Genomic DNA, 23,717 nt, shown 5'->3' with positions numbered 1-23,717 from the left:
CTTTTTGTGTTGACTAATCCTTACCGTGCACTGAATCAGAACCTGAACCCTGTGAAACTGGAGCAGCTAACTGAAGAACTTCAGGAATGTTTTTCATGTGTTCTAACAGGTGTGTGGGCTTTTTGTTTTTCTTCTTTTTCCACAATTCAAGTAAAAGGCCCGTGTTGGTTCTTCAGAATGACTCTCTCTACTCCCAGAGACGTCCTTACACCAGTGAAGATGAGGCCTGGAAATCCTTTCTTGAAAACCCCCTTACAGCAGCCACCAAAGCTATGATGAGCATCAACGGCGATGAGGACAGTGCAGCTGCCCTTGGACTGCTGTATGATTACTACAAGGTGGGTTGGCAGGCCTGAGCTCTTAGGCTGCCTGTGCAAAAGCATTGTTTGCTAGAGGATTTTGCAGAAGCTGCAAATGGGAGCTTGAATCTGTATGTTTAAAAAAACAACAACAAACAACTGTTTTTCCTGAAAATCAATTTAGCTAAATAAAATAAGCTTGTCTACATCTTGCTGTGGTGATCAAAAGCCTCAGTAGTAGGGCTTTGCCTGTTGGTTAACTCTTGGTTCTGTGGGTGATAACGTATCATTAATAGTCATGGAGAAACAAGGCTTTGGAGCATGACTTCCTGAATGTGAAGATGCATTTATTTTTGTTTTGTGAGAGCTGATCAGACTGTTGGCTTTTGCTGGGGCTCTAATGTGCTACTGTGGCAACAGATGGAGCTACAAATAGAGATTTTTGTTGTTTGTGTGTGTGTGAGGTTGTCATCCTGAAGGGCTTACTGTCTGCATCCCTCTAACATTCAGTGGACTTCTGCTTCTTTAATCTGTTGGTGTCTGGTCATCTTCCCTAGGGTTCTGGGTTGTCTCAGAGACATTTACCTTCCTAGATTCTCACAGATAACTCGATTTGCCTGGAATATTTTCATGGAGCTTTCTTCCCTAAATATTAGGCATCTAAGATGGGGTGGTTTTCTTCACCCCACCGTTCAAGTTGGTGGAGAGCAGCAGGCAGCTGCGTGCAGAGGGTGACCTGCTTGCATGCTCAGCACGTGGAGATGCCTGTCTACTCTTTGCTGAGCAGGCAGGGACGCCGGAAGGCTTCTGCTGCTTGACATTGTGGTTCATGTCTTTGAAGAGCAGCAAGCACAACTGCCAGCCTCAGTATGTTCCTCAAACCGTAGGAGAGGTTGCCAGCTGTGTATTATATTCTTGTCTTAAATATCAAAATATTCTTGTAATGCTTGATGTGGAGATTAGCTCTCTACACGTACAGTAAAATACCACAAACTCACTGGCATGGATGCTATTCAGCATTTTGTGACAAAACTTTCTGCTTTGTGCCCACACTTCTTACGCTCTCGGGGAGGGGAACAAACACACAATAATCCTCTCCAAAGTAACAGAACAACTTTAATCCACAGAGTCTACTTTGATTTCTAAATCTTTAAGTTACAAAGAGAATGTTGGTGTTGATCCTTCATGCTCAGCAATGCAGTAGGCTTTTGCTGTACATTCATGTCTAGTTTTGGGTTTCTTCATGCTTTGATACTGGTAGGTGTGTAGAGAAATCAGTGGAAAAACAGGTATTTGGCAGACTTGTGTGAAGCAGAATGGCTAGAGGTTGAAAGATTTATTGTTATGAAGTAATGCTAGAGGGACAGCATCTCAGCATTCAGAGTACGCCTCCTCTTCCTTTGCAATATTAAAAGCAGCTGATGAGATCACCTCTGAATGCCTTACATTTAAAACAAAAGCTAACAAACCATTAGAAAACAAACATTCACAAAATAACCAAATGCGCAAAAAAGCCAACAGCTGAGCTTGAATTGGCTTCCATGTGACTAATGGGCTACTGCCATAGTTCAGTTGGTGCTGGTGGGACCTTGCAAGAAATAAAAGTTTGGCTGAAATCTGGGTTCTTTAGGTTTAGACTTTTGTCCGAAGGCCATTTGGAGGAGCTTTGTTTTTTCAATAAGTAGTTATCATCAAGGCTTAGTACTCTTCCCTCAGAGGTTCTCAAAATGCTGCAGCTGACTGTGGAATAGCCAGTTGTGATGCTGTTAGAGATCTTGTGTTATGTGGATCAGCTGGGGTTTAGACTTTAGTCAAGGCAGTTAAAGGAAGCATGCTTTTCATGCAGTTATGTCACCAGTGTTAGAGTCAGTTAGCAGTACAGCGATGATTCTTCACATTGCACCTGAGCTGGCAAACAAGCAGCATCCAAATGTGCTTGTAATGCAGGCTTCAACAAGGGAAAAAGTTTCAGGTTTGTTCTTCCTTGCACAGGGAGATGTTTGTTTTAGTCGTTCAGGTGGCACACTTGAGGCTGGCAAAAGCCCTGACGACCACGTGTGCATTGGTGGAGAGACTTGTGTAGGCTCAAGTGTGCAGCAGAGGGGCGAGCCAGCTTGTGCTGCCCTGTGGCTGTTCGGCTGAGCTCAGGGTCGGGCTGTTGCCAATGGTTGTGGGGTGAGTTTCACTGAAAACTACTGCAGAGCGAGCGTGTCCAAGGCTCTGCTTTCTGCTTTGAAATGTCCCCATAGTCTCTTCCAGCAGTGGCTGTGGGGGCAGTCTCCCTGGGGCAGTGCTGAGGACACCTCCCCCTGTTTGTGTGCCCCTTTGGGAGGTGCTGCTGAGCCAATAACTGAGTTCGCTGTTGCCAGGAATGTTGTTTGAGCCCCTCAGATTCCACCTCTCTGAGGTGGTCTTCAAGAACTTGAGAACTGCTGGTCCACTTCACCTCCATGCTGGCGCTCCAGCCCACGAGTGCCATTTTTCCTCTGGTTTTAGCACAGTCTAACGTGGCCATGTTGCTGGCAGTAGGGTCTGCTGAGCAGCACATGGGGTGGGCCTGACATCCCAAAGCAGCTGTGTTACCATCAGTCTGGCTGTAATAATGACTGGTATCAAAGAGTGATGCTTTATTAATTTTCCCAAACGAGGAGAAGAGCTTTAATAGCTGTGTTTGAAGGAGCCCTCCTTTCATTTTTCTTTTTTTATTTTAATTATATATGAGAGAAAGAATGCAATTGTAGTATGTGTTGTATTTCCCAGGTTCCAAGAGAGAGGAGATCTTCAACAGCTAAACCAGAGGTAGAACATCCTGACCAAGATCATAGCAAAAGGTATTAGTTTTTATTACTGTGTGTCTGGTGTCTGCTTATCTGTCTTTCCACCAAAGCTTCTGAAGGAAAGTTAACTTGTCTGCCCCAGGACCAGGAAGGCACTGTACTGTGTTGTGAAGAGCTGAGACACAAACTGCTTTTCATTGCCATCCATCTGCTTTCTGTCTCCTTGTATCATAATCCACTTGGCAAAACTTTCTTTAAAATTTAGACACTGATAACACGAGTTCCCCTTCACAAAGCTCACAGAGGTGACTGGTGAGCTTTTTGTTTTTGCATGCAGTTGCGTCAGCTGCACACTGAGGGTTCTGGTGTCAGACACTGGCAGTGTTGCTCCCTCTTGCACGAGTTGGGAGGGAGGGACTTCTGAATGCTTGGGATTTAGTTTGGTTTTGTACTGTTTGTGGACATCTTTTGTATCCCCTGGAACTCCTTTCTTCATCTTCCTGCTTTCTCTGTCTTGTGCCTCTCTGCTCAAAGCAGGTGATACTGATTAAGGTGAATACTGTGAACTTGAAGTTCATTCAAGCCAGTCTTGCTCTCCCACCGTGCTTTCCTTTGGACTGATTAGAAGATAATGTCTTAAGGACCTGCGGTGAGGCTTTGTGATCTGGCTGAGCTGATTGAATGACTTCTTGTTGAGAAGAGCGGTCTGGTTCCCAGCCACGTATTCCTGCTGCTCCCCTGGTATGAGATGTGGTCTTCTGCTGACCCATAACCTAGCAGGAAGGAAAAAGAGAGATTAGCTTGCTGTCAGTTGAACAAGCCAAACTAGCTCACCAAGGGGACGGGGGAGTGTCCGAATTGGTGCTCTGGAGAGGGCAGGACCACGTAGTTGGAAGGAGAAAGGAAGGGAGGGCTGACTCTTAGTGGCTGCTAGCTGTGAGGTCAGCTCACCACAGACGTAAATGGCATTCTGGCAGTAATGAGAGCATGAAGCTATGTAAACCATTCAGGGGAGTCTTGGTGTGGATTTTCTTGAAGGGCTGTGCGTGAAAGAGGGCTGTAATTTCCCTTTGAACACTTCTTGAGTGGCAGACAGCCTTATGGCAGAGGAACAGCTACTTTACTATCGATCCCCTTCCATCCACTGAAGAGCAGTTTCATGTAACCTAGCGTGAGCCCGCATGTGCTGATGCAAGATGGGAGAAGCCTCAGTGCTCAGTTTTGGACTGCTGTTTTCCAGATGGTGAAGATCTGGGCAGTGAATCTTCACTCTTTGCTCTAGGGTAATTCATCTCCAGGGTGGCATTGTTAGCAGTGGATGAGCATATTTTTTTCTTTTTTTATTCTTTTGAGTGAGTTTCTCCATTTCTAGGTCAAGGTGGAGCTGTTCTTCACAAACACCAGAGCTGGTATCAGCTGTCCTTGTCCAAAAAGCTGAAAAGTAATTCTAGTTATTGTGGAATGAGAAATGAGCTGTAAAATTAATGTGCTTTTTCCTTCTTACCTTTTAAAGGAACAGCATCCCGAATGTGACAGAGCAGTCACTTATTTCCACTGGAGAAAACAGAGTCCAGGTTCTGAAAAATGTACCTTTCAATATTGTCCTTCCACACACGCCCCAGATGGGCATGGACAAGAGAGGCCACCTTACAACCCCTGATACAACGGTCACCGTTTCCATTGCAACGATGCCCACCCATTCCATCAAAACGGAGACGCAGCCCCACGGCTTTGCAGTGGGAATCCCTCCGAGTGTCTACCACCCCGAACCCCCCGAGCGGGTTGTAGTGTTCGACAGGAACCTCACTCCTGACCAGTTCAATTCCAGCACCCAGCCACAGAACTCCCAGAGGCGAACGCCGGACTCCACCTTCTCGGAGACCTTCAAGGAAGGCGTGCAAGAGGTACCAGGAGGCGCTCTGTGTTTTAATCTCTCTAGATTAGAATCTAGAGATCCAGTTCCATCTTCTACCGCTTTTGTTATGTAAGGCAGAAATGTGCCTAGTGGTTTAGAAATGGAAGGTTTTCTCAGAGAGGTGCATAGGTATAAAACCTTGTAAATAAAACCCATACAACATGAAATCATTATCAAAATCAAATGACTAATCCTACTGATGATAGAGTTGTTGGCTTGCAGAGTGTGGAAATAGTTATCTTGATCCGCAGCACCAGGTAGATTTTGCAAGAGGTTAGCACTCAACAGGGCCTGTGCAGGTACCCAGCTGAAGTGACTGTGTTCATAAATAAGCTCCTTGCTGATAGTTTCTAGGCATAGCGTGTGTGTCAGTGGAAAACAGTCAGGGGCTTTGACTGAGGGTTAAACTTGGATGAAAATCAGTGTGTTTTTATCAACTGACAAGAGAGCAACTGTTTTGATTTCATTTATTTCAAAGGCATGCATTGAGGACGTAGCTGTGTTCTTTCTTTGAGATTTGGGAAAGCTTTAAAATGTTGCCATAATCTGATTAAGAAGACATGTGAGATGATGTGCTTAAGTGGCACTCAGAAGTTCTTGATTGAAACCCTGCTCCAGTGTCCTGTTTTCATGGACCAGAAGTCAGTTGTTACCTGGTGATCAGCTTGCCTGACAGAAATTCTGTTTAATCTGTTTAATCTTGACTTTTCTTGTTATTGCTGTGTTAATTGTTGTTTCGTTTTTTTTGTCTACACCAGGTTTTCTTTCCTGCTGATTTGAATCTCCGGATGGCCAACATGAACTCAGAAGATTATGTTTTTGACAGTATTTCTGGGTAATGCTTCAAGGCACCCTCTCGTCCCTTTCCCTTTTGTTTTCTTAGCATTGGTTTGGCCAAGCAGTACAGCTCACTGCCTTCTGCACCGAGTCTCTGTCAGGCACTGGAGACTGTAGATGTCAGAAGCACAAACAGTACTTGCTTATTTGAGTTTCATAGTTAAAAATCCTGCCTACATCTTTAAGGAAAACTACCTGTGGGGTTGGGAACAGCACCCTGTTTCAGTTGCTGTCCTTGTAAGGATTTCTGGTCCCGTTAGGGGATGCAGCGCTGTCAGTCAGTTTGGCAGTGGTCTCCAGTGGCTTCCACTCACTTCCTTGTCTTCTCACCTTCCTCTCTCCCTGCTGGAAACCTGCAGCAGAAATAGGAAGCATGAAACTTCCATGAACTTTGGCGGAGGAGAATTAAGATAGTTGTTAGGTTAGTTGCATTCTGACAAGAGAGGAGACCGTAACCACTGAACGGCTTATTAGCTTGTGAATTCAATTGTTCTGTTCTATTATTCTATTCCATGAGAACAGCTTGGTGCTCTGGGATAGAATAAGGAGCTTCCAGACTTGCCTCCTGCTGTGACTTGGGATTTAACTTGAGAAGAATTTCTCTTTAAATCTTCATTCGTGAAGGACATAGTTTAAGAAGGGGCTCATCCTGTTTTCCAACCTCCTTGCCTGTTGATGGCTTAGTGAGTCAACTAATGACTTGGAATTTCTCCAGATTAAATGTAGAACATTGAATCAGCTTTCCAGGAAAGTGCCTTACCAATCATTGCCATCTTCGCTCCGTAGGAATAACTTTGAGTATACTCTGGAAGCCTCCAAGTCCCTCCGACAGAAGCCTGGGGACAGCACGATGACTTACCTAAATAAGGGTCAGTTTTACCCGATCACACTGAAAGAAGTCAGCAGCAGTGAAGGAATCCATCACCCCATCAGTAAAGTCCGCGTGAGTGGCAGCTCTTGTGGTTTCTTGGGAAAGAGGGTGTGTATGCTGGTAGCCTTATACTCTCCCAAAGTGCAGTAATCTAAACCAGAGTATCAGCACTAAGGGCAGCTTACCAGCTCTGTTACGTCAACGTTCATTCCTTTGCTGTCCACCTACTTCCAGACCAACCTATTTTGGCTCGGTGTGCTAAGAAGCATTGTCAGCACTTGTGTAAAAGTGATGCAACACCTGGAATGAGATTCATGAACTCCAGTTAGGAGGGCAGTTCTGCTCATCTGTTTATGACCCAGAAAATGCTGCTGCCTGCCTTCCTGTTGCGTGCCAGGTGTACTGCACTAGATTACTTTGGAAAGCCTAATGCGGAAAACCTGATACCAAGGAGAACTTCCAAAACAAATGTACTCTGTGGCCTTCTCTCTTTTGCATGTTTGTGTTTTATTTTCTTTAATCTTTTGCCCTCTCCTTATAGAGTGTCATCATGGTAGTGTTTGCTGAAGACAAAACAAGAGAAGATCAGCTCCGGCACTGGAAGTACTGGCACTCGAGACAACACACAGCCAAACAAAGATGCATTGACATAGGTAAAGGAACACTTCTTGCTGATGTCAAACTTCAGACTTAATTCGTTGGCGTGGTTTTTCTGCTAAAGCTTTGTTATTTGAAGGAGTCTTAGCATTATGCTTTCAATTGTGTAGCTTTTCTGAAAGTTTGGAGAGCGCTTCTGGTTGTGCTAATGTTGTAGCTTTTAGGACTCCTTACAGAGGCTGGAATTTTTTGAAGGTTTTATTCAGCTCACAAATGAGCTGAGTTTGGAGACTTCCATTGGGTGATCTGATGACCTTCTCTAGATCTTCTTTGTAGTGCAGGTGACAGAGCATTGGCACAGGCTGCCCACAGAGGTGGTGGAGTCTCCTTCTGGAGGTGTTCAAGATCCACCTGGACGCCTCCCTGTGCAGCCTGGGCTAAGGAGCTGCTTTGGCCAGGGGAGTTGGACTCTTAATGATCACTAGAGGTCCCTTCCAACCCCTACAATTCTGTGATTCTGTGCTTATGTTTGCTTTTGGCATGTAACTTGCTTTTGGTTGTCACTAAATTGCATCTTACAGACTCTGTCGCTGTCCCAAATATAGTATTTCTTTCAAGAGTAAGATCCTTGTAGAGAAGTACCTCAACACCAGTGGTCCCCCTTCCCACAGCTTTGCTCACATTTGTCCTTTGGTGCACATTAGAAAAATGGAAAACACTGCATTCCTCCCCATTGCCTCTACAGAAGACTGTCTGGCCAGCTTCCAAACTTCTCTGGCAGAAGGCTGGCTTGTTCTCTGAGTCTTCCTTCTGAGAATAAAAGAGGGGATTAATCACTTGGCACTTAAAGCAGACGTACATGCAAATCTTTGTTTGTTATTGGATGACTATTGGGAGCTTTTACCATTGCTGTACAGAGTAGAGTTTCCCCTATATATCAGCTTATGACTCAGGATATGTAATATCTATGATGTCTGCCTTTCTCGCTGGAGTTTCTAGTTGGGATTTTCCTCTTCCAACCTATGTGGAGTTTTGGTTTTATGTTGCTTTTCTTTTTTTTTTTATGTTTGGTTTTTGGTCTCTTAGAGCCATTTCCAGACTTGTTAGTGATTCATTCTTAAATACAGCTCAGCTTCCTTTGCTCCCAGGGGGTTGCTGAGGAGGTGCAGCTTTTGGCTGCTGTTTTAAGAACTCTGGGTGGTGTCACCTCCTCTTCTCCCTCACACTTTGTTTTTTTTTAACAGCTGACTACAAGGAGAGCTTCAACACCATCAGTAACATTGAAGAGATCGCATACAATGCCATATCCTTCACTTGGGACATCAACGAGGAAGCAAAGGTATGTGACCACGGTTTTATTTCCTGTCCTTTTGGTAGATTCATGGCGTGGGGGGAGGAGAAGGGTGTGTGGCCTACCCAGTGATTAGCATGTAACAAGTTTGTTTACGCTCTTCCATTAGGCAAAGCGTCCCGGCTATTTCTTAAGAGGGTTTGTATGTGCAACTGTGGATAGCTTTGCAACTGCTCTAAGGTTCTTGGCAGAACTGTCTGCTGAAAGACAAGTACCAACAAAAGGAAGCACTGAACTTTTCCAGAGTAGATGAAGTGGTACTAGAGGTGGGATTGAGTGTAAATGGGCTTGGCAGGAGTACATTCTCTTGGTAGGAAGGGGAGGGCAATTTCTCAGGGGTCAGGGCTGTGATGATGGGCTTGTATTGAGGGAGTAGCTGCTGCTGCTGAGCTAACAAAGCTTGTGTTGCTGAAACCATGACCTATTTCAAGTTACAGCAGCCTCCCCGTGAACTTTGCTTTCAACTTTTTACAGAACTTTGGGCATTGTAGTAGGTATGTAAGTACAGGCAGCTTTCCTAGCTAGTAGAGAACCGGGGTTGTCTGAAACCATTCCAGCATTTGGAAAGGACCTGTGTGTCTTCTAGTGGGCAGGATAGCAGGTCAGAGAGAACGCAGTATCCTCAGTTCCCAAGTTGTTTACTGCCTGGGATGACAGTACTGGATTTTCTTCAAAGTTTGAGAGCTGTTTCCTTTGGGTTTTGGGGACTGACTGTTCCCTTGCTAGTATCTTGTGCTAGTCACCAGCATTGTGAGGAGAGCTGCTGGGGGCTGCTTTGTCATGTCTAGCGAGTGCCCTAGTTGGTGGGACGTTGGAGCTCTTGGCAGCCAATGCAAAAGTCCTTCTAGAGCTGTGTGTGCTGCTGTGATACACAATATGTTGTTGCTGCATAGTGATCGTTGCCATTGTGAGCTTTACTCTGTGCTGTGCAAGAGCATGACGAAGGAGCGTGGTGTAGAGCTGATGCTGGGATCATGGTGACCATCCTGAGGAAAGCTATCCTGTCCCACCAGGTGACAGCCCAGTAATTCTCCTGATGTTACCCCTTAGGGCAGTCCTGGTAAATAGGCAGTGAGCAGATCAGCATAGGTGCTCGGATTTCAGTGTGTCCTCTGTGGATAGAGGAGCAAAATGTTAACAGCTCCACATTGTCATCCTTTGCGTGTCCAGGCAGAGATTCTGGTTTTAGTGGGTACAGCATTACCTTCATCATGGTGAACCAGAAGATGAACCAAACCTTTAAACAGGTTTGTCAGCACGTAACTGATGAATCTGAGTGTATCTGTTTGAAGCTGGTGCAGATATTTACTGTCCAGGTGCTCTGTAGACATCTGAATGAGTAGTTTAGTTATTGCAGATTCATAGTGAAATTACCAGTAGCAACTTGAGAATGCCTAAGGACCCTCAAAGTTGTATTTCATTTTGTGGCTAATATTTGTGGGATCATTTGATATGGAAGGTTGTGACTGAGACTATATGTTTATAGCTATGTAAGACAAATTTCCTTCCTTTCAGCACAATATCCATGCTCTTTGGGTGCTGGTTTCTATGAGTATGGAGGAGGCACTGTTGATACCTGCTGGAATCTGGATCTTAAGACAAAAATACTCTGGACCCAAGTCTCATTTTTAACAAGCCCTCTGTGTGTTTGAATGTCTATTCAGCTTTATTATCTTTTTTCCTTAGTGGATGCGTTTTGTCAATGGTTGGATTTCTCATCAGTGAGCTGCAGCTCTTTCTCAACTCCTGTGATCTTATCAGGAGATGCCTGAGCCAATTTCAACAATTTTTATTGCATGGTTCATTTACCTTATGTACACGTGCACAATCTCAATCGTTTTTTTTCTTCCTCAAACAATAGTCCTCAAATATATGAGGAGCAGAGAATAAAGACAGCTGAATTTCTGATGCTGCAGAAAGTCCTTCACAGTAATAAAGTGTCTTGTGTTTAATAACAGCAATATTGCGTAGATGGTATGTTTAACCAGCCAGCAAGCCTTGATTATTAGAAACTTGCTTCCTGAGCCCTGGAGTTACCTGGACTAGAGCCAGAGGATTTTTTCAGGCTTGCTGCTTCTCTCCTTTCCCTCTTCCTCTTGATTCCAGTTTGCTGTGGGAAGGATCTGGCCCTGTACATTGTAGAAGAGTGGTGTGGGGCTCTGCATCTGCAATTACTCGTGTTAGGGACCCAGGACTCTGGGTGCATGTCAGAAGTCCTAAGGCAGAAATAGCATGTCTTCACAAGAAATCGCCCCGGCAAATCTGGGACAAGAGTCTTATAAGAATTTGCCTTCCCTTCTTGTGCTAGTCCTTGCTGTGTGAGGCCGTACAGGAGCATCAGGCCTCTACCACCACTTTATCTGTGCTCTGTCACCTTGCTCCTTGAGAGAATGCCTTGATGGTCCCCTTAAGACACTGAGGAGTTGGTAATGCAGAACTTCCTAGTGAAGAAAGACTATTTTCAGATAAGAACAACTGTGTTCCTTCTGTATGAAGGAAGATGTGCAGATGTTGCAGCTGCAGAGCTGGAAGATGGAAAGGGAAGGTGTTGACAGTCCCCTCGTCACTGAGTGTTTCTCACCTGAAAAGAGTTTTTCCCAGCTAGGACAGCTGAGTGTGATTCTAGGGCACTGGGCGTGAGTTGTAGCAGGCAGGTCCTGCTCAAAGCCGTTGGAGTTATGATGCAGCTGGCTGTGTTTGCATGGGTCGTCCCCATGTGTGCAGGGACGGGAGTACTTCACGTTCAGCAGTCTTTTCCCATTCTGGGATCAGCATCTATGGATTTCAGAGATTTTCTGCACTTCTTTCTAGTGGCTCCTCTCTGCCCTCTTCTGTTCCTTCGGGGCAGCACAGAAGTTGTTGGAAATGGCCAGCCTGTGAAAGAACAGTGCAGTGAGTACTCTGTGGCTTTTGCAAATGTGTTTGAACTGGAAAATGGCCCAGGATCTGAAGTTTTGCTGCTCTGAGGCAGTGAAGGGAGCTGAGGGTGGGGAGACGAGGACCAGGATTTGAGTGGGAACTGGGAATGTAGCTGACAAAGCAGTGAGCTGCTGAATTGGGTATTTAGGAAAGTCAGCACAGCTTCTCAGGAGCAGTCCCAGTTGGGTGGAAGCATAGTCTGATGAGTCTGGCAGAGATGTGTAGCTGATACACTCGCTTGCACGCAACAGGTAATGCTGGAGTTACCCTGAGGCTTTTAGAGACTTCAAACAGCTTCCCACCCTATCCTGGGCCTCTGCTGCTCTGGCCAGACAGTCGGGGCAGAATTATTTCTCTGCTAACAGCTTCTGGGTGTCTGAACACAAGCCTGTCGCCTTTCGTTTCTGTCCCTATATTAGGGATGGGGTGTCTAGAGCAGGGATGGAGCTTTCTGTGGAGGTGTCTGCTGTTCTCTATTGATTTGACAGTCTTTGAAGTCAGCTTTTTAAGTTAGGGAAGAGGAATCCTGTCTTTGCTGCTCTTTCTGTGTCTTTGGCTCCTTTGGCAACCAGGAAAAGCAGGTTATAAGTTTTTGAGACTCTTTTCAAGACTATACAGAAATCCTGATTCTTCTTCTCTTAGTTGGTACCCGGTAGAGATCTCGTCCAAGGAAGTGATGGAGTCACTGTCCCTGGAGGTTTTCATGAAAAAGGTGTATGTGGCACTCAGGAATGTTGTTGGTGGGTGTGGTGATGGTGGGTTGATGGTTGGACTAGGTGATCTTAGCGTTCTTCTCCAGTCTTAATGATTCTATGAGAACTGTCAGTGTGTGCATGGTTAAATGTTCATTTCTTACATTTCTTCACTGCTGCTCTATCCCCGGCACTGGCCGGTGTCCTGTTAGCTGTTACCCGTTAGGCTGTGAAACAAATTCTCTATCCCTTAACCTTGGCCTGGAGACATGAGCTGCTCTCAAGTCACTGACAGTTGAACAATCTGGACAGATCGGTTTCCCCAGGGTTAACAGGCTTTGCTGGATCCAGCTTTGCTCAGGTGCTGCCTGAGCTTCTGCCCTGTGTCTGCCCCAGGCAAGCCAGTGTGCTCTGCTCTGGGCTGGGGGCTCTGCAGAGGGGCTGTCCCCCAGCTGCACGGTTCAGCACTGAGCTGGTTTGCTCCAGGCTTGTTGCCCTGCTGCTGGCACGCGTGTTGTGTGCACTCAGTGTTTGGCTGAAAGCCCAATAGGTGCAACTCAGCAGAAGAGTGCTGGGCAGAAAACAGTAAAGCAAGCTGGTGTCTTTGTGGCAATTGTGTCTTTGCTGGATTAGGGTTATGTGAACCACGGGTCCCTGCTGGTGCTGGAGGCAGCCTTCCATGCTTGCCAGTGGGTTGTTCTGAAACTCAGTGGCTCTTGAGCAGGGCCCTGTGGAGGGCTTCTGTCTGCTTGCTTTAGGCTGGATGGTAGGACTGCAGCCAAAAGTGATATCACTGCACATTAAGGGCCCTATTGTCCTCTCACTCCTTCCCTCCAAAAACAAAAAAAGGCATTGTAAGCCAGGCTGTGTATGTGAAGGACCATTTCTACTAAAATGAGGTACAGTGTGAGGGTGTAAGGATGGCTTTAGGGCTGGAGAGCATTGTGGTAGAGCTGTTGGCTCTTTCCACTGAAGGGAAGATGCTGTGCTTTCTCTACAGTGAGCTCTGAACTACAGAGTGATTAAACAATGGTGGGTTTTTTTCTTCTTTGTTGAAGAGGAGTGGGACAGTTCTATATTAAGGCAGTTGGAAGCTGTTGGCATTAGCCTTTAAAAATAGTAGTTTGTCCAGCGATGTCCTCGTATGCATCAAGTGCAGCTCTTGGACAGGTTCTTATTAACTGAGCCTGCTTTTTGGGCAGGGTGGTTCTTGTGCTGTGACTTGAATTAAGGCTGGGGTGTACACTCCTGGTTTATTTTAAGAGTTTATTCTAGCACAGTCTTCACTTCAGTATTCTCTGTAGGAAAAATTTCAACTTTTTTGATTGATGAATATTGCATGTATTTATATGGATGCCATTGTAATGAAACAACAGTCATATGCCTCATTAAAGAAGGTGTTGCCACCTTCAGCAGCATTGAGGAGGTACAGGTTTGGCTAGTTGGAAATGAAACTATGAAATGTGACGAGTCAGACATACTTAAAGGAAAGATGTTGGTTTGAAGCCAACAGACCACAAGTTCTTTGGTGCACAAGTACATACAGCACTACGAGCAGGGACATAGGAAAGTCACAGCAAGCCTTGCCTACCTGCCTGCCAACACAGACCTCCCCGTTCTCTGTCCTGGGTTATCTGTAACCAAGTGTGTGTTGCCCTTCATTTTAAACATTGCAATTCAGAAGCACATCTCCAGCTAAGGGTCGTTCCTCCAGAACTTGGCATCTTGAACTCCACCATCTTTCCGTGCTCCCAACACGGAGCTCGCAGCATGTTTCTTAAAGCCACAGCAGAAACCTTTCATTCTATGGACAAAACTGGGTGGTGATCGTTTTAACTCCATTCCTCTCATACCTGATTGCAAAACTTCCTCTTCAGGCATTTTTGTGCCATAGTAGACTTCATTCTTCCAGATTTAAGCATATTGCTTAGTTATTATGTTTTTCTTTTCCTTTGCCAAACTGATGCTTTTATTTTCTTTCCACCCACTCCAATGAGAGCTAACACCTGGGCTGCATCTTTATCTTATCAGAGCATGGGGTGGGGGGAGTGCTGTAGGAATGGGAACCTCAATCCCCAGTTTTCCCATGTGTTGTGAGCGTTTCCTTGCCCCAGAACATGTTGGAATAGCAATCAGCATTACTCTTTGTGAGCAGGAATATGTATTTTCCTTTCATTACTATGTATTTTCATTCTGTTGATGGAACGAGCTTGCAAGGAGGATGTTCTTTTATCTGGGGCTGGGTAATGTTTCCCACTCCACCTTGCTTGGCAGGGTGTGGGACCCACACTGTGTGCTGTGCCAGTCGCTCAGATCAGGCTTTGGAGGCTTTGAATGCAAACAAATTCCTCGGGCTCCCAGCAGCACGGCGCTCGGTCTCACAGAGCCGAAGCGGATGCGGCCCTGTCGTGGATCTGCCAGACAACCCTTATTTGGAGCGTCCGATCCTGAAGGCAGGAGGCAGCTGGGGAGCCCACAGGTGCATGAGTTGCCCAATTTTTATCTCTGTCTTGGCTCTCATCCTGCTGATGCAAAACCTGTGGTACATGTGGGAGGTGAAGAAACGAATGTGAGAGCAGCAAGATTCTCAGGTGATCGGTACTGAGCTTTTTTTTTTTTTTCCTCCTTCTTTGAAAGGCAGAGCAGCCTTCACAACACTGCTTTCCTGGGCCTTGCCTTCATGGATGCTTGCAGGCAGACCCATGCTTGCCCTGCCTGTGCTGCCAGCTGTCTGGCTGCAGCCCAGCTCTGCTCCTGGAAGCCATATGGCCACATTAGCACAGCACTCTGCCTCTTGGGGCTGCCCTGGTGTCATTTATAAGGCTTCAGGGCTAGAGGTTTGCATCCAGTTCAACAGTGTTGAGGATTAAGGTCTGTCCTGCACATATCTGTGTGCTTGTATCTTTAGGAAAGACCCCTTCTATTTTCCTCGTTCACATTTGTATTGCTAAAATCTTTCATCCACGTGCTTTCAGCCGTCTGCACTTAAATACCAACCTTTGAGCTTCTGGGTAATTTTTCTTTGGTGGATGGCTGATAAATGTCTGTGGAATTTGGGCCTCAGGCTGTTCCTCCAGCTATCCAGCAAGCAGTGCGGTGACCGTGTGGCTGCATGCATCTATGGGTCACTGTGCAGCCAGGCAGCTTTCAGGCCTAGAACTGTCATTCCCAGAGCTCCTGCTGGCAGGCAGGTTTAAGTCCACTGGTCCAAACCACACTTTTTTAATTTAGGTTGCATCCTTCGCCTTATTTGTTCCCCTGGTTTTTAATCTTGTGTGGAAGCCTCAAAGGTTCCTCTTCAGGTTAGTTTGGTTGAGGGGTTCCATGGCTCTCTGTTCTACAAAAAGTGAAATTAACACTGAGATAAAGTCAGCTGTGCAGCAACTGCTGCCTTCCCTAGCTGGAGACCACAGGAATGAGCTCGCTGCTCTGAGGGAAAGTGGAGTGCAGTGCAGTGCAGCACGGACCCAGTGGGTCCTGTTGGGTGAGGTCTGCGAGGCCCCAGGCTGGTTCTGGGAGCAGGGAGTCTGGTGAGGCATCTGCACTTGAGTGGTGTTATGGAAATAGGATACACTAGAGTCCCCTTGCCTGCTGTGTCTTGGCCAGTACACTGGAACTGGTGGGCCAGGGTCAAGAGGAGTGGTTTATACTGCATTCCCAAGGAAGCAGCTTGTTGCAGTTCAGTCTGTCCCTGGTAGGTATGTTGTGGACTCCAGGCTTTGTATTCTCTCCAAATACAGTGAACCAAAGTCTCAAGCATCGTGATTGGTTCAAGTTCACTGTAACATTAAAATGATAGGCTTTTGCCTACCGAAGAGTGCTAGAAAAAAGCTGTGTTTTGTTTTTCATTTTATTTCCTGAAATGAGGAAAGAAACAGCCAATGGATTTGGATTATCGAGCAGTGTCTTAATCTTTTGATCCCAAAAACATAATGGAGTATAAATAGGGAGAGCTGATTGCAATTTAGCTATATTCCCTCTAAAAAAAGCAAAGTAACTGGAAGCGAGGTTATCATAGGAGGATGGTCCCCAGCTCATCTGCCTAGGGCTGTATTTGGAAGGGAATTTGCAGTGTGAGTGGAGATCTGTTATGGGGTCTTACTGCAGGCTCTACCACATGTGGTGCTGGGGGCTAGGCAGAGCTGATTCCCATCCACACAGCCTGCCTTTACATGTGCCAGTGCTGGGATCCCCCTCAGCTCTGCTCTGCAGTAAGTAAGAAGTGGCATCTCGTCTAAAGTTTCTGCATATGTAGACTTTAGACTAAGCAAAATTGCTGGTGCTGCTTGTGTGACCAAAGAGCACTGCGTCCAAGATAAACCAAGGAGAGGAGATCTAGGTATGCAAGCCTTCATTTTATAAAGACATCTTTCATCTTGCTGACAGCAAGGTTCCTGCAGCGCTTTGATTGCCCTTTAATTACGCCTGTTTTTCCTGGTTTGTTTGAAAGGCAGATCTTGTTAGAAAAAGGTGCTGCGTGGAAAGAACTTGGCTGTCTCTGCTGCCCTTCCTTGAGGGCGTGCAGCAATTTTTTCTGCCGTGTTAAAATTGAAGATTGTTTCTTGCAGATCTGAGCATAGGCACAGTGTGTTCCTTCAGAGCTGTGAGGTGGTCAGAACAGCCCGGGAAGCGAGGAGGTCTGTGCTCTTCCCACGCTGCCTTCTAGCCTCATCTCAAAGGAGCTGCTTTCATCCCTGTGCCTGTTCCTTCTGCAGGCTGTGCTGCTGCTCACCTGCCTGGTGTGCACAGTAATGACCGTGGCCCTGGGCGGTCTGGATGGAGTATGTTGGGGTGAATGTCATCGAACATGGAGTTACAGCATCATGTCCCAGCTTGCAGGCTTTGTGTGGTGTTTTATCTCCAACACCGCTGTTGCAGAGCCATTTGTCAGCTTTCGTTAATAACAACAACAAAAAATAAAGTCTGGCAAAGCCTGGAAATATGATTCAGTATACACCAAGGGCTTAACTGCCGAGCAAGCGAAATACAGCTCGGGAACAGGTTTCTAATCCTTTCCCAAATCTTTAAAGTAAATCTGTGTAACTTGTGAGGGTTTGACTCACGTTTGTAAGTGCTTGGGCTTGACAGCGCTCTATTTTTAAATGCTGTCTTGAAGCTGAATCTTGGGAGGTGAGATGAAAATGGGTTTTTTTTTTTCTTGTTGTTTTATTATTTATTTTTCTTAAAGTAACAGCAAATCTTAATATAGCTGAGAATGCGGAACTGCCCTTAGAAAAATAGGTTGGACACATGAAAAGGAATCTTGCTCAGCAGGCTGAAGACGTGGAGCAACTTCTGTGGTTACGTTTTTCTTTCTTCTGGCAGTCCTGGGGTGGGGACGGTGCTGGCTCGCTCACCCAGCCCCGCGTTTCTCCCGGAGCACAGTCAGATCTTCCTGAGCAAAGCACCCAGCTGAGGCTGTGTTTGCTCAGCCTGGAAAAGCAGTGAAATGCCCCTTTTGTGGAATTTGAAGCGACTTCAAGCTCGCAATGGGACTTGGGGTTGCAGAATGTGCAGGGGAGAAGCAGCACGTCCTTTGTAGCAGAAGTGGTGTGGTACAAGTGGGTGAATTCAGGCTCTGAGAGAGGCGCAAGGAAGTTTGGGTTGTCATCTCCCACCCAGAGTCCCAAAGGCTTAAATGGCATTGAAATGAAGTCAACTCTTCAAAGCCAGAACTAATCAAATGAGGAGAGTTTCAAGTAGGAGGATAATCTTTGTCATCTGTCAGCCGATCCCGAGTTCCCGTGAGATCCCCACGCGGCTGTGCCGCAGCAGCACGTAGCTGTTGTGCCAGGCCTGCCGCCTTTGGCCTCGAGCACTCTGTGCTTTGCATAGCTGGTATGGCTGGGCCCGGGGGCCTCTTCCATGGGGTGCCCCACACTCAGACCTGAATTCACCAGAGGGGACGTGGCACTGCTTTGTGGGTGCTCGGTCTCTTGGGGCGCAGTGGTAGGGGACTCCAGGTTTTGTGGGAATGTTGGGGCAGCTGCCAGCGTCCGTTTCCTTGCAGCATGCAGTCATCTTTCTCATGCAGATGTGAGAACTGTGAGAGAATATTCATCTTGGGTACGCATATCTGAAAGGGAAAAGATGTAAAAATATGCAGATGGGAGAGTTAAGGCTCAAGTGGGACCCAGCGTGGTGGTGGCAGGGTCCTGGGAAACAGGCAGGGGCTGTTTGCTGGGCTTTTGTGCCACAGGTTGTGCTTAGCAGTGCTTGACTGGACAGCAAGCCTCACTATTCTTTGGATTTTCTTTTTCAGTTTTTATAGTACTGTGTTTTATATGAAAATAAGAGCTCGTATCTTTAATCTGCTGATAGTTTCTACATTTCCATTTCCCTCATTGTGTCAGGACTTGAGAAGGATGTTGCAGAACCTGTGCAAGGAAGCCTTTGATAAGCACTTTGCCAAATCCCGGGTCCTGATCAAACCCATACGCATCTTGCAAATGAGTGTGGGATTCTGCAGTGCCGAGATGGCTCCAGAAGGTGGCACTGATTCTCTGTACACTGTCAGGCTGGTGCTTCACCTTAGTAGCAAAAGAAGTAAGCTGTTAGTTGGTGGTACAGCATTTCTGCAGCATCTGCAGCAACTTCCCAGGTGTGTCAATAATGAGCATTGTGTCTGGAGAAAGGCCTGGCATGGAGCAAGTATGTGTTCTGCACACGGGGTGATCTGCTCTGTGTGCTTTGATCCATGTGAGGAGATTTCTCCCTCCTGTTGAGCAGCACTGAGCATGTTCTCTAGTGTTGTTGTTTTTTTTTGAAGGCAATTGTAGAAATGAAGTTATAACAACAACAAAAAAAACCAAACTTTCAGTAAGCTGCACTTTCATCAACTCAGGAAGCTTTCTTTTATCCTGTCCAAATTAATGCAAGTTTTTCAAGGCATGGTTGTATGTTGACAAAGATGGAGAAACAGTGGCCAGTGAGGGTTGGGTGTAGGAGGATTCCTGTTACTCAAAGCTTGATGATCACAAACAGGGGTCCCTTAAGCATAGATGTCTAGGAAAGGTGGATGGAGCTCTCATAAAGCTTGAGAATTTACTGAAATTCAATCTTACGGAAGTGACTTTGCCCCCTGTCATGACTTGGATAAAGAATTAGGAATGCAGTGCTTTCTCTTGTGGATTTTTACCTGAAATCTCAATGATAGAGAGCCCTGCATGTAGGGGTGGAGACCAGCATCTAGATCTCCACTTGTGTGCAGCCTGCTGCTCACTGGCCAGCAAACAGTCTGTGTCACTTCTGATGAGTACTGGTTTCCTCTTCTGCAGGTTTTCATCTCTGTGAACTGCCTCAGCACAGACTTCTCCTCTCAGAAAGGAGTGAAAGGCCTGCCCCTGAATCTTCAGATTGACACCTACAGCTACAACAACAGGAGTAACAAACCCGTGCACCGTGCCTACTGCCAGATTAAAGTCTTTTGTGACAAGGTAAGGTTGGATCAATGTGCAAATGCTGCTCATCTTTAGGGGTTTTTTGTTTGAGCAGCACAATTAATATGAGTAAGTGAAGGCTTTCGTTTTTGCCCAAGTTGTACCATGTCAGCCCTTGTAAATATCTTTGTGTGTTCTTATATTTTTCTTCTGTTGTCAAGCTGACTCGTCTGTGAACAGGAAATGCAGCTGTTCTTGTTGTGCCCCTGTGGGATACAGCAGTGTAATGAAGCCTGTTCACAGGATGGATGGGTACTGTGATCTGACCATTCTTTCTCGCGCGTTTAGCACCTCAAGTATTAGCACCTTACCCAGTCATGGATCACCTGAAACAGTGAAGGAAGCTGCAGGAGCTGAGTTGAAAGCAGTTGTTAAGAGCTTCTCTGGGTCTGCGAAGAGAGATTTCTCAGTTTTAGTAATTCACTTCCATCTGAACTATCTTTCAAGGGATGAGAGCAAGAGATGTGCAGTGTTACTGTTTCCAGAGCAATCAAGAGCTCTCCTGGCTGGCACGAGTGCTGCATGACTTCCCCAGTCCCTCTCTGTCACTGAGCCATGCTGACCTTCTGTCTTGCTGACACTGTACTTGGCTGGGGCCTCTCTCTGCACCCAGTGTGTCCTTATCAGAAGGACTGTCTGTGAACAAGATCTCTCACACCTCTGTACAGCCCTAGCCCAGAGGAGAAAGGCTCATACCCTCACTGTGGAGGCCTGAGCTGGCTTTGCACTGGTCACATTGTGTGCAGTCTTCCCTTAGGATGCTGCTGGAAAATATGTCCCATGTAATTTTCTCTTCCCTTACCACCTCCCGAGATCTGTGGAGCTCTCTAGTCTGCCTCAGCTAATAGCACCCCAGTTAATAAATGTGCTGTGTTTTATTGATCGTTTTTGGTTTTAAACAGAATCATAGAATCGTTAAGGGTGGAAGAGATCACTAAGGCCATCTCATCCACCCTCTGGTCCACTCTCACTATGCCTACTAACCATGTCCCTCGGTGCCACACCTCCAGGGCTGGTGATGCCACCACATCCCTGGGCAGCCTGTGCCAGTGCCTCACCACTCTTGGAATAAATTTTTCTTAATATTCAACCTGATGAAGTAACCACTAGTTGAGGCCTGTCCCCTTTCCTGCACGACTAGGGGAAGCTGCTTGCAGTTATCAGTATAAAGCTGCTTAGTCGTCTTCGTTTGTGTGCCTCCTGGGAAGATTCTTGTGGTGATGATGAACTTAGTAGGGAATTAACAGATGTTCACAGAGCTGCTTTCTCGTCATCCACAAATATTGCTGTCCTTAATGTTTGTCCATGTGTTGCCACTCTTACCTGCAGAAGTGCTGTTACCTGTTTTCTTCCTTGGGAGCTGATTCTGTACTGTGAAGATCTGTTGGGGGGGGGAGGAGCAGCACAAAATAGCCTTGCTATGGCCACCCAACTGTGACAGCTCTGTAGACTCCCCTCTCTTCCACCTAAGGCATGCTTGACTTGGCATCAAACCTATGCAGCGGCATGGCAGTGTTTTACTGTCTTTAGATGTGTATGAACACATAGATTTGCTATGGAAAGCCATGTAGTTTGGTTAATGTTGTGTGATCACCTTTGCATGGGAAAGGAGGAAGCTGTGGCACAGGGGAAACTGCTGCTGCTTGGTTCCAGTTTTTGGCTGCTGCCTGAGAGGTGAAGTTTCTTCTGATATTTCTGCCCTCAGTGTTCCGTGTGCAATGCTGTGTGGCTTCAGGAGCTGAGTGGAGTAATACGAACTCAATGATGCTGTTCTGTAGTGCATCATGGTGCAGGCTTTGTTCAGGCTTGTCACAGAAGTGCTTGGGCCACCAGGGATAGGGGTTGGTGTATCAGAGGGAGACATCTGGGGCACAACAAGTGCTACATGGGCAAGGGACAGTTAAATACATAACTCTCACAAATTGTCACTGGTGGTGTCCTTTGGGAGCTGCTATTGTTGTGCAGTGAGAGGGCTTTTATGGGGTGCTGAAACCGGTGAGATGTTGCTGAAGGGAGAGGTCAGGGAGGTGATGCAGCTGGGTGGGAGCAGGCTGTGTTGGTGCAGAGTGCTTGAGAGGGGGACAGTTTTTTCCCTGTCCCAGCCCAGTAAATCCCTTCTAGAGTTGTTAATGCTTCTGTAGTGAGCAGCTTCCCCTCCTATTAGACCTCTTCTTCTCTGACCTACCTCATGAACCCAGCAGCAAGGAGATGAGGCACTGAGGGAGAGCCCCAAGGACCTCTGGGAAGTGTTATTCCTCCAGCCTGCCCTACATGCTGTGGGTCACAGCTCGAGCCTCCAGCTGGCTCTCTCAACAGTGTTGTGCTGTTATTAGACCCCTTTGGCTCAGCGTCCCATGTGCTCTCACGTCTCTGTGTCCCTTTGCCCTAGTTTCCATGAATGGGAGAGTAGCAGAAGTTTCTTGTAGTGACATTTCTTCACCAGCAAAGCACCTTTACCATGTTGTCAGATGTAGGGACATGCCAGGCACGTGGACAGAATGCCCAGCTGCTGCCTGGGTTGAGCCCAACCCACGGGGCAGCTCCTTCACATCACAGGCAGGCTGCCAGAGCCCTGCCTAAACAAGAGGGGCAGGACATCTCAGAGCAGTCTGTTGCACCCAGCTCCTGTGGACAGGAGCATATAGCCCAGCAGTGTCCTGAAAATTGTGCATTTTGACTGTGTCACAGCTTTGCACCCTCTCCCTGTGCCGCTGTTGCTTATCATGTAAGTTGTATTTTGCTGCAGGAGGGAGGAATGATGGCTCTCCAGAGCACAACTTCCCTTTGAGAGACCAGGAACCTGTTACGTGAGGGAGGAGAAACAACAAAGAAAAATCCTGCAGCCTTTAACATGCTTGCAAGAGTATGACATCTTACGTTGCAGGATGGTAAAGAAGTTTCTTCTTAAGAGTGTAGTTACTCCATTGACAGCAGAATGTGGGATTCCTATATCCTTGGTTTTTCTTTGTTTTTCTTTTTTCCTTCCCCCTGGCTCTGTTAGTGACAAGCTGACAAACTAGAAGAGCTTCTTACAGAAGCAGCTGGAGTGTTGCAGAGGCCCAGGGAAAACCCAGCTGACTGTATAACAGCTCTGTGACTGCAGTAAGGGAGAGGTCATAGGAGGCTTCCTTCAAATGTGTATAAGTCCTGTCAGTGAATCTGTATATTCACACTGATGGCAGTGCTGTTTCATAGCATAAAGTTTGAGGAGCAGAACTTCAGTAGTTCCATAGGAGGTAGAAAACAGAAGGCTGGAGCCAGACCTTTCTGCTGCCAACTTCTGCTGCCAAGCTGAGATGCTGCAATCCCTCTGGTGATGGAAGCCACAGAGGGACATGGATCCAGCCCAAGTTTGGCTGGATGTCCTCACTGTCCTGATGGAGCCTTTGTTGGTGTTATGGGGTCAGTGGCAGCCAGCAGTGGGCTTGTCTTTATCAGCAACTTTCTTTTTTCACAACAACTGCCTGAAACGGCTTGTGACCCTGCTGCTAGCGGGGTGAAGAGGTGGTATGTGTTAGTGCACATCAGATACGTAGGTGAATCTTCCTTTCAAGTGCTAGTGCAGACATGCCTGCTGCAACCTCGCAGGTGTTGCCCATAGAGTGGATTTCCTGTGAAGTTAGGAGGGCTGTTGCCTTTCTCATGTGCTGTGTATTAGGTACCATTTCCAACCTGATTGCTGCATGTTTTTTGATATCATGTTTGCTGTAGTTAATCTGTTCTTCCCACTCTACACAAGGATGTGGGTGTGTTACTGGCAGCTCTGCAGGGCTAGAAGGAAGAAGTGATGGCATCCTGTAATTCCTCTGTGTCCAGATAACTGTTGCCCTGCTTTTACAGGAGGGCAGAGCTTGTGCGCTCCAGCTGGGGCAGTGATCTGATGGCAGCACCGCAACTGAATATCGGGTAGCTACTTCGGGCTGATGGCCTCCTGCCACTGGCTGTGTGACATCCCTGCCCTAGCCCACAGTCATGTGGGATTCTGTGCAGAACTGGAGGAAGGAATGTGACTCTGTCACA

The 23,717-nt window shown here is 46.6% G+C and overlaps 2 protein-coding genes across 3 annotated transcripts in view; one reads left to right on the top strand and one right to left on the bottom strand.

The window, feature by feature from the left end:
* The window catches only part of GRHL1 (grainyhead like transcription factor 1), a 34,737-nt gene that overhangs the window by 2,217 nt on the left and 8,803 nt on the right, over nt 1-23,717 (top strand). For both annotated transcript variants that reach the window (XM_065730725.1, XM_065730724.1), the window contains exons 2-9: nt 152-338; nt 3,060-3,130; nt 4,590-4,980; nt 5,750-5,826; nt 6,615-6,771; nt 7,241-7,352; nt 8,541-8,635; nt 19,536-19,694. In XM_065730725.1, the coding sequence (XP_065586797.1) occupies nt 152-338; nt 3,060-3,130; nt 4,590-4,980; nt 5,750-5,826; nt 6,615-6,771; nt 7,241-7,352; nt 8,541-8,635; nt 19,536-19,694 (1,249 nt within the window). The remainder of the gene's footprint in view (nt 1-151; nt 339-3,059; nt 3,131-4,589; nt 4,981-5,749; nt 5,827-6,614; nt 6,772-7,240; nt 7,353-8,540; nt 8,636-19,535; nt 19,695-23,717) is intronic.
* The window catches only part of NOL10 (nucleolar protein 10), a 450,419-nt gene continuing 426,875 nt past the window's right edge, over nt 174-23,717 (bottom strand). The window contains exon 22 of the transcript XR_010621877.1: nt 174-185. The gene's annotated coding sequence lies outside the window, so the exon portion shown is untranslated. The remainder of the gene's footprint in view (nt 186-23,717) is intronic.

This window comes from Cyrtonyx montezumae, unplaced genomic scaffold (genome assembly GCF_038088225.1).
Source record: "Cyrtonyx montezumae isolate F1298 unplaced genomic scaffold, pur_monq_1.0 scaffold_13, whole genome shotgun sequence".
NCBI lineage: Eukaryota > Metazoa > Chordata > Aves > Galliformes > Odontophoridae > Cyrtonyx > Cyrtonyx montezumae.
The sequence above is the reverse complement of the archived record's forward strand: the minus strand, read 5'-3'. Positions and strand labels throughout refer to the sequence as shown.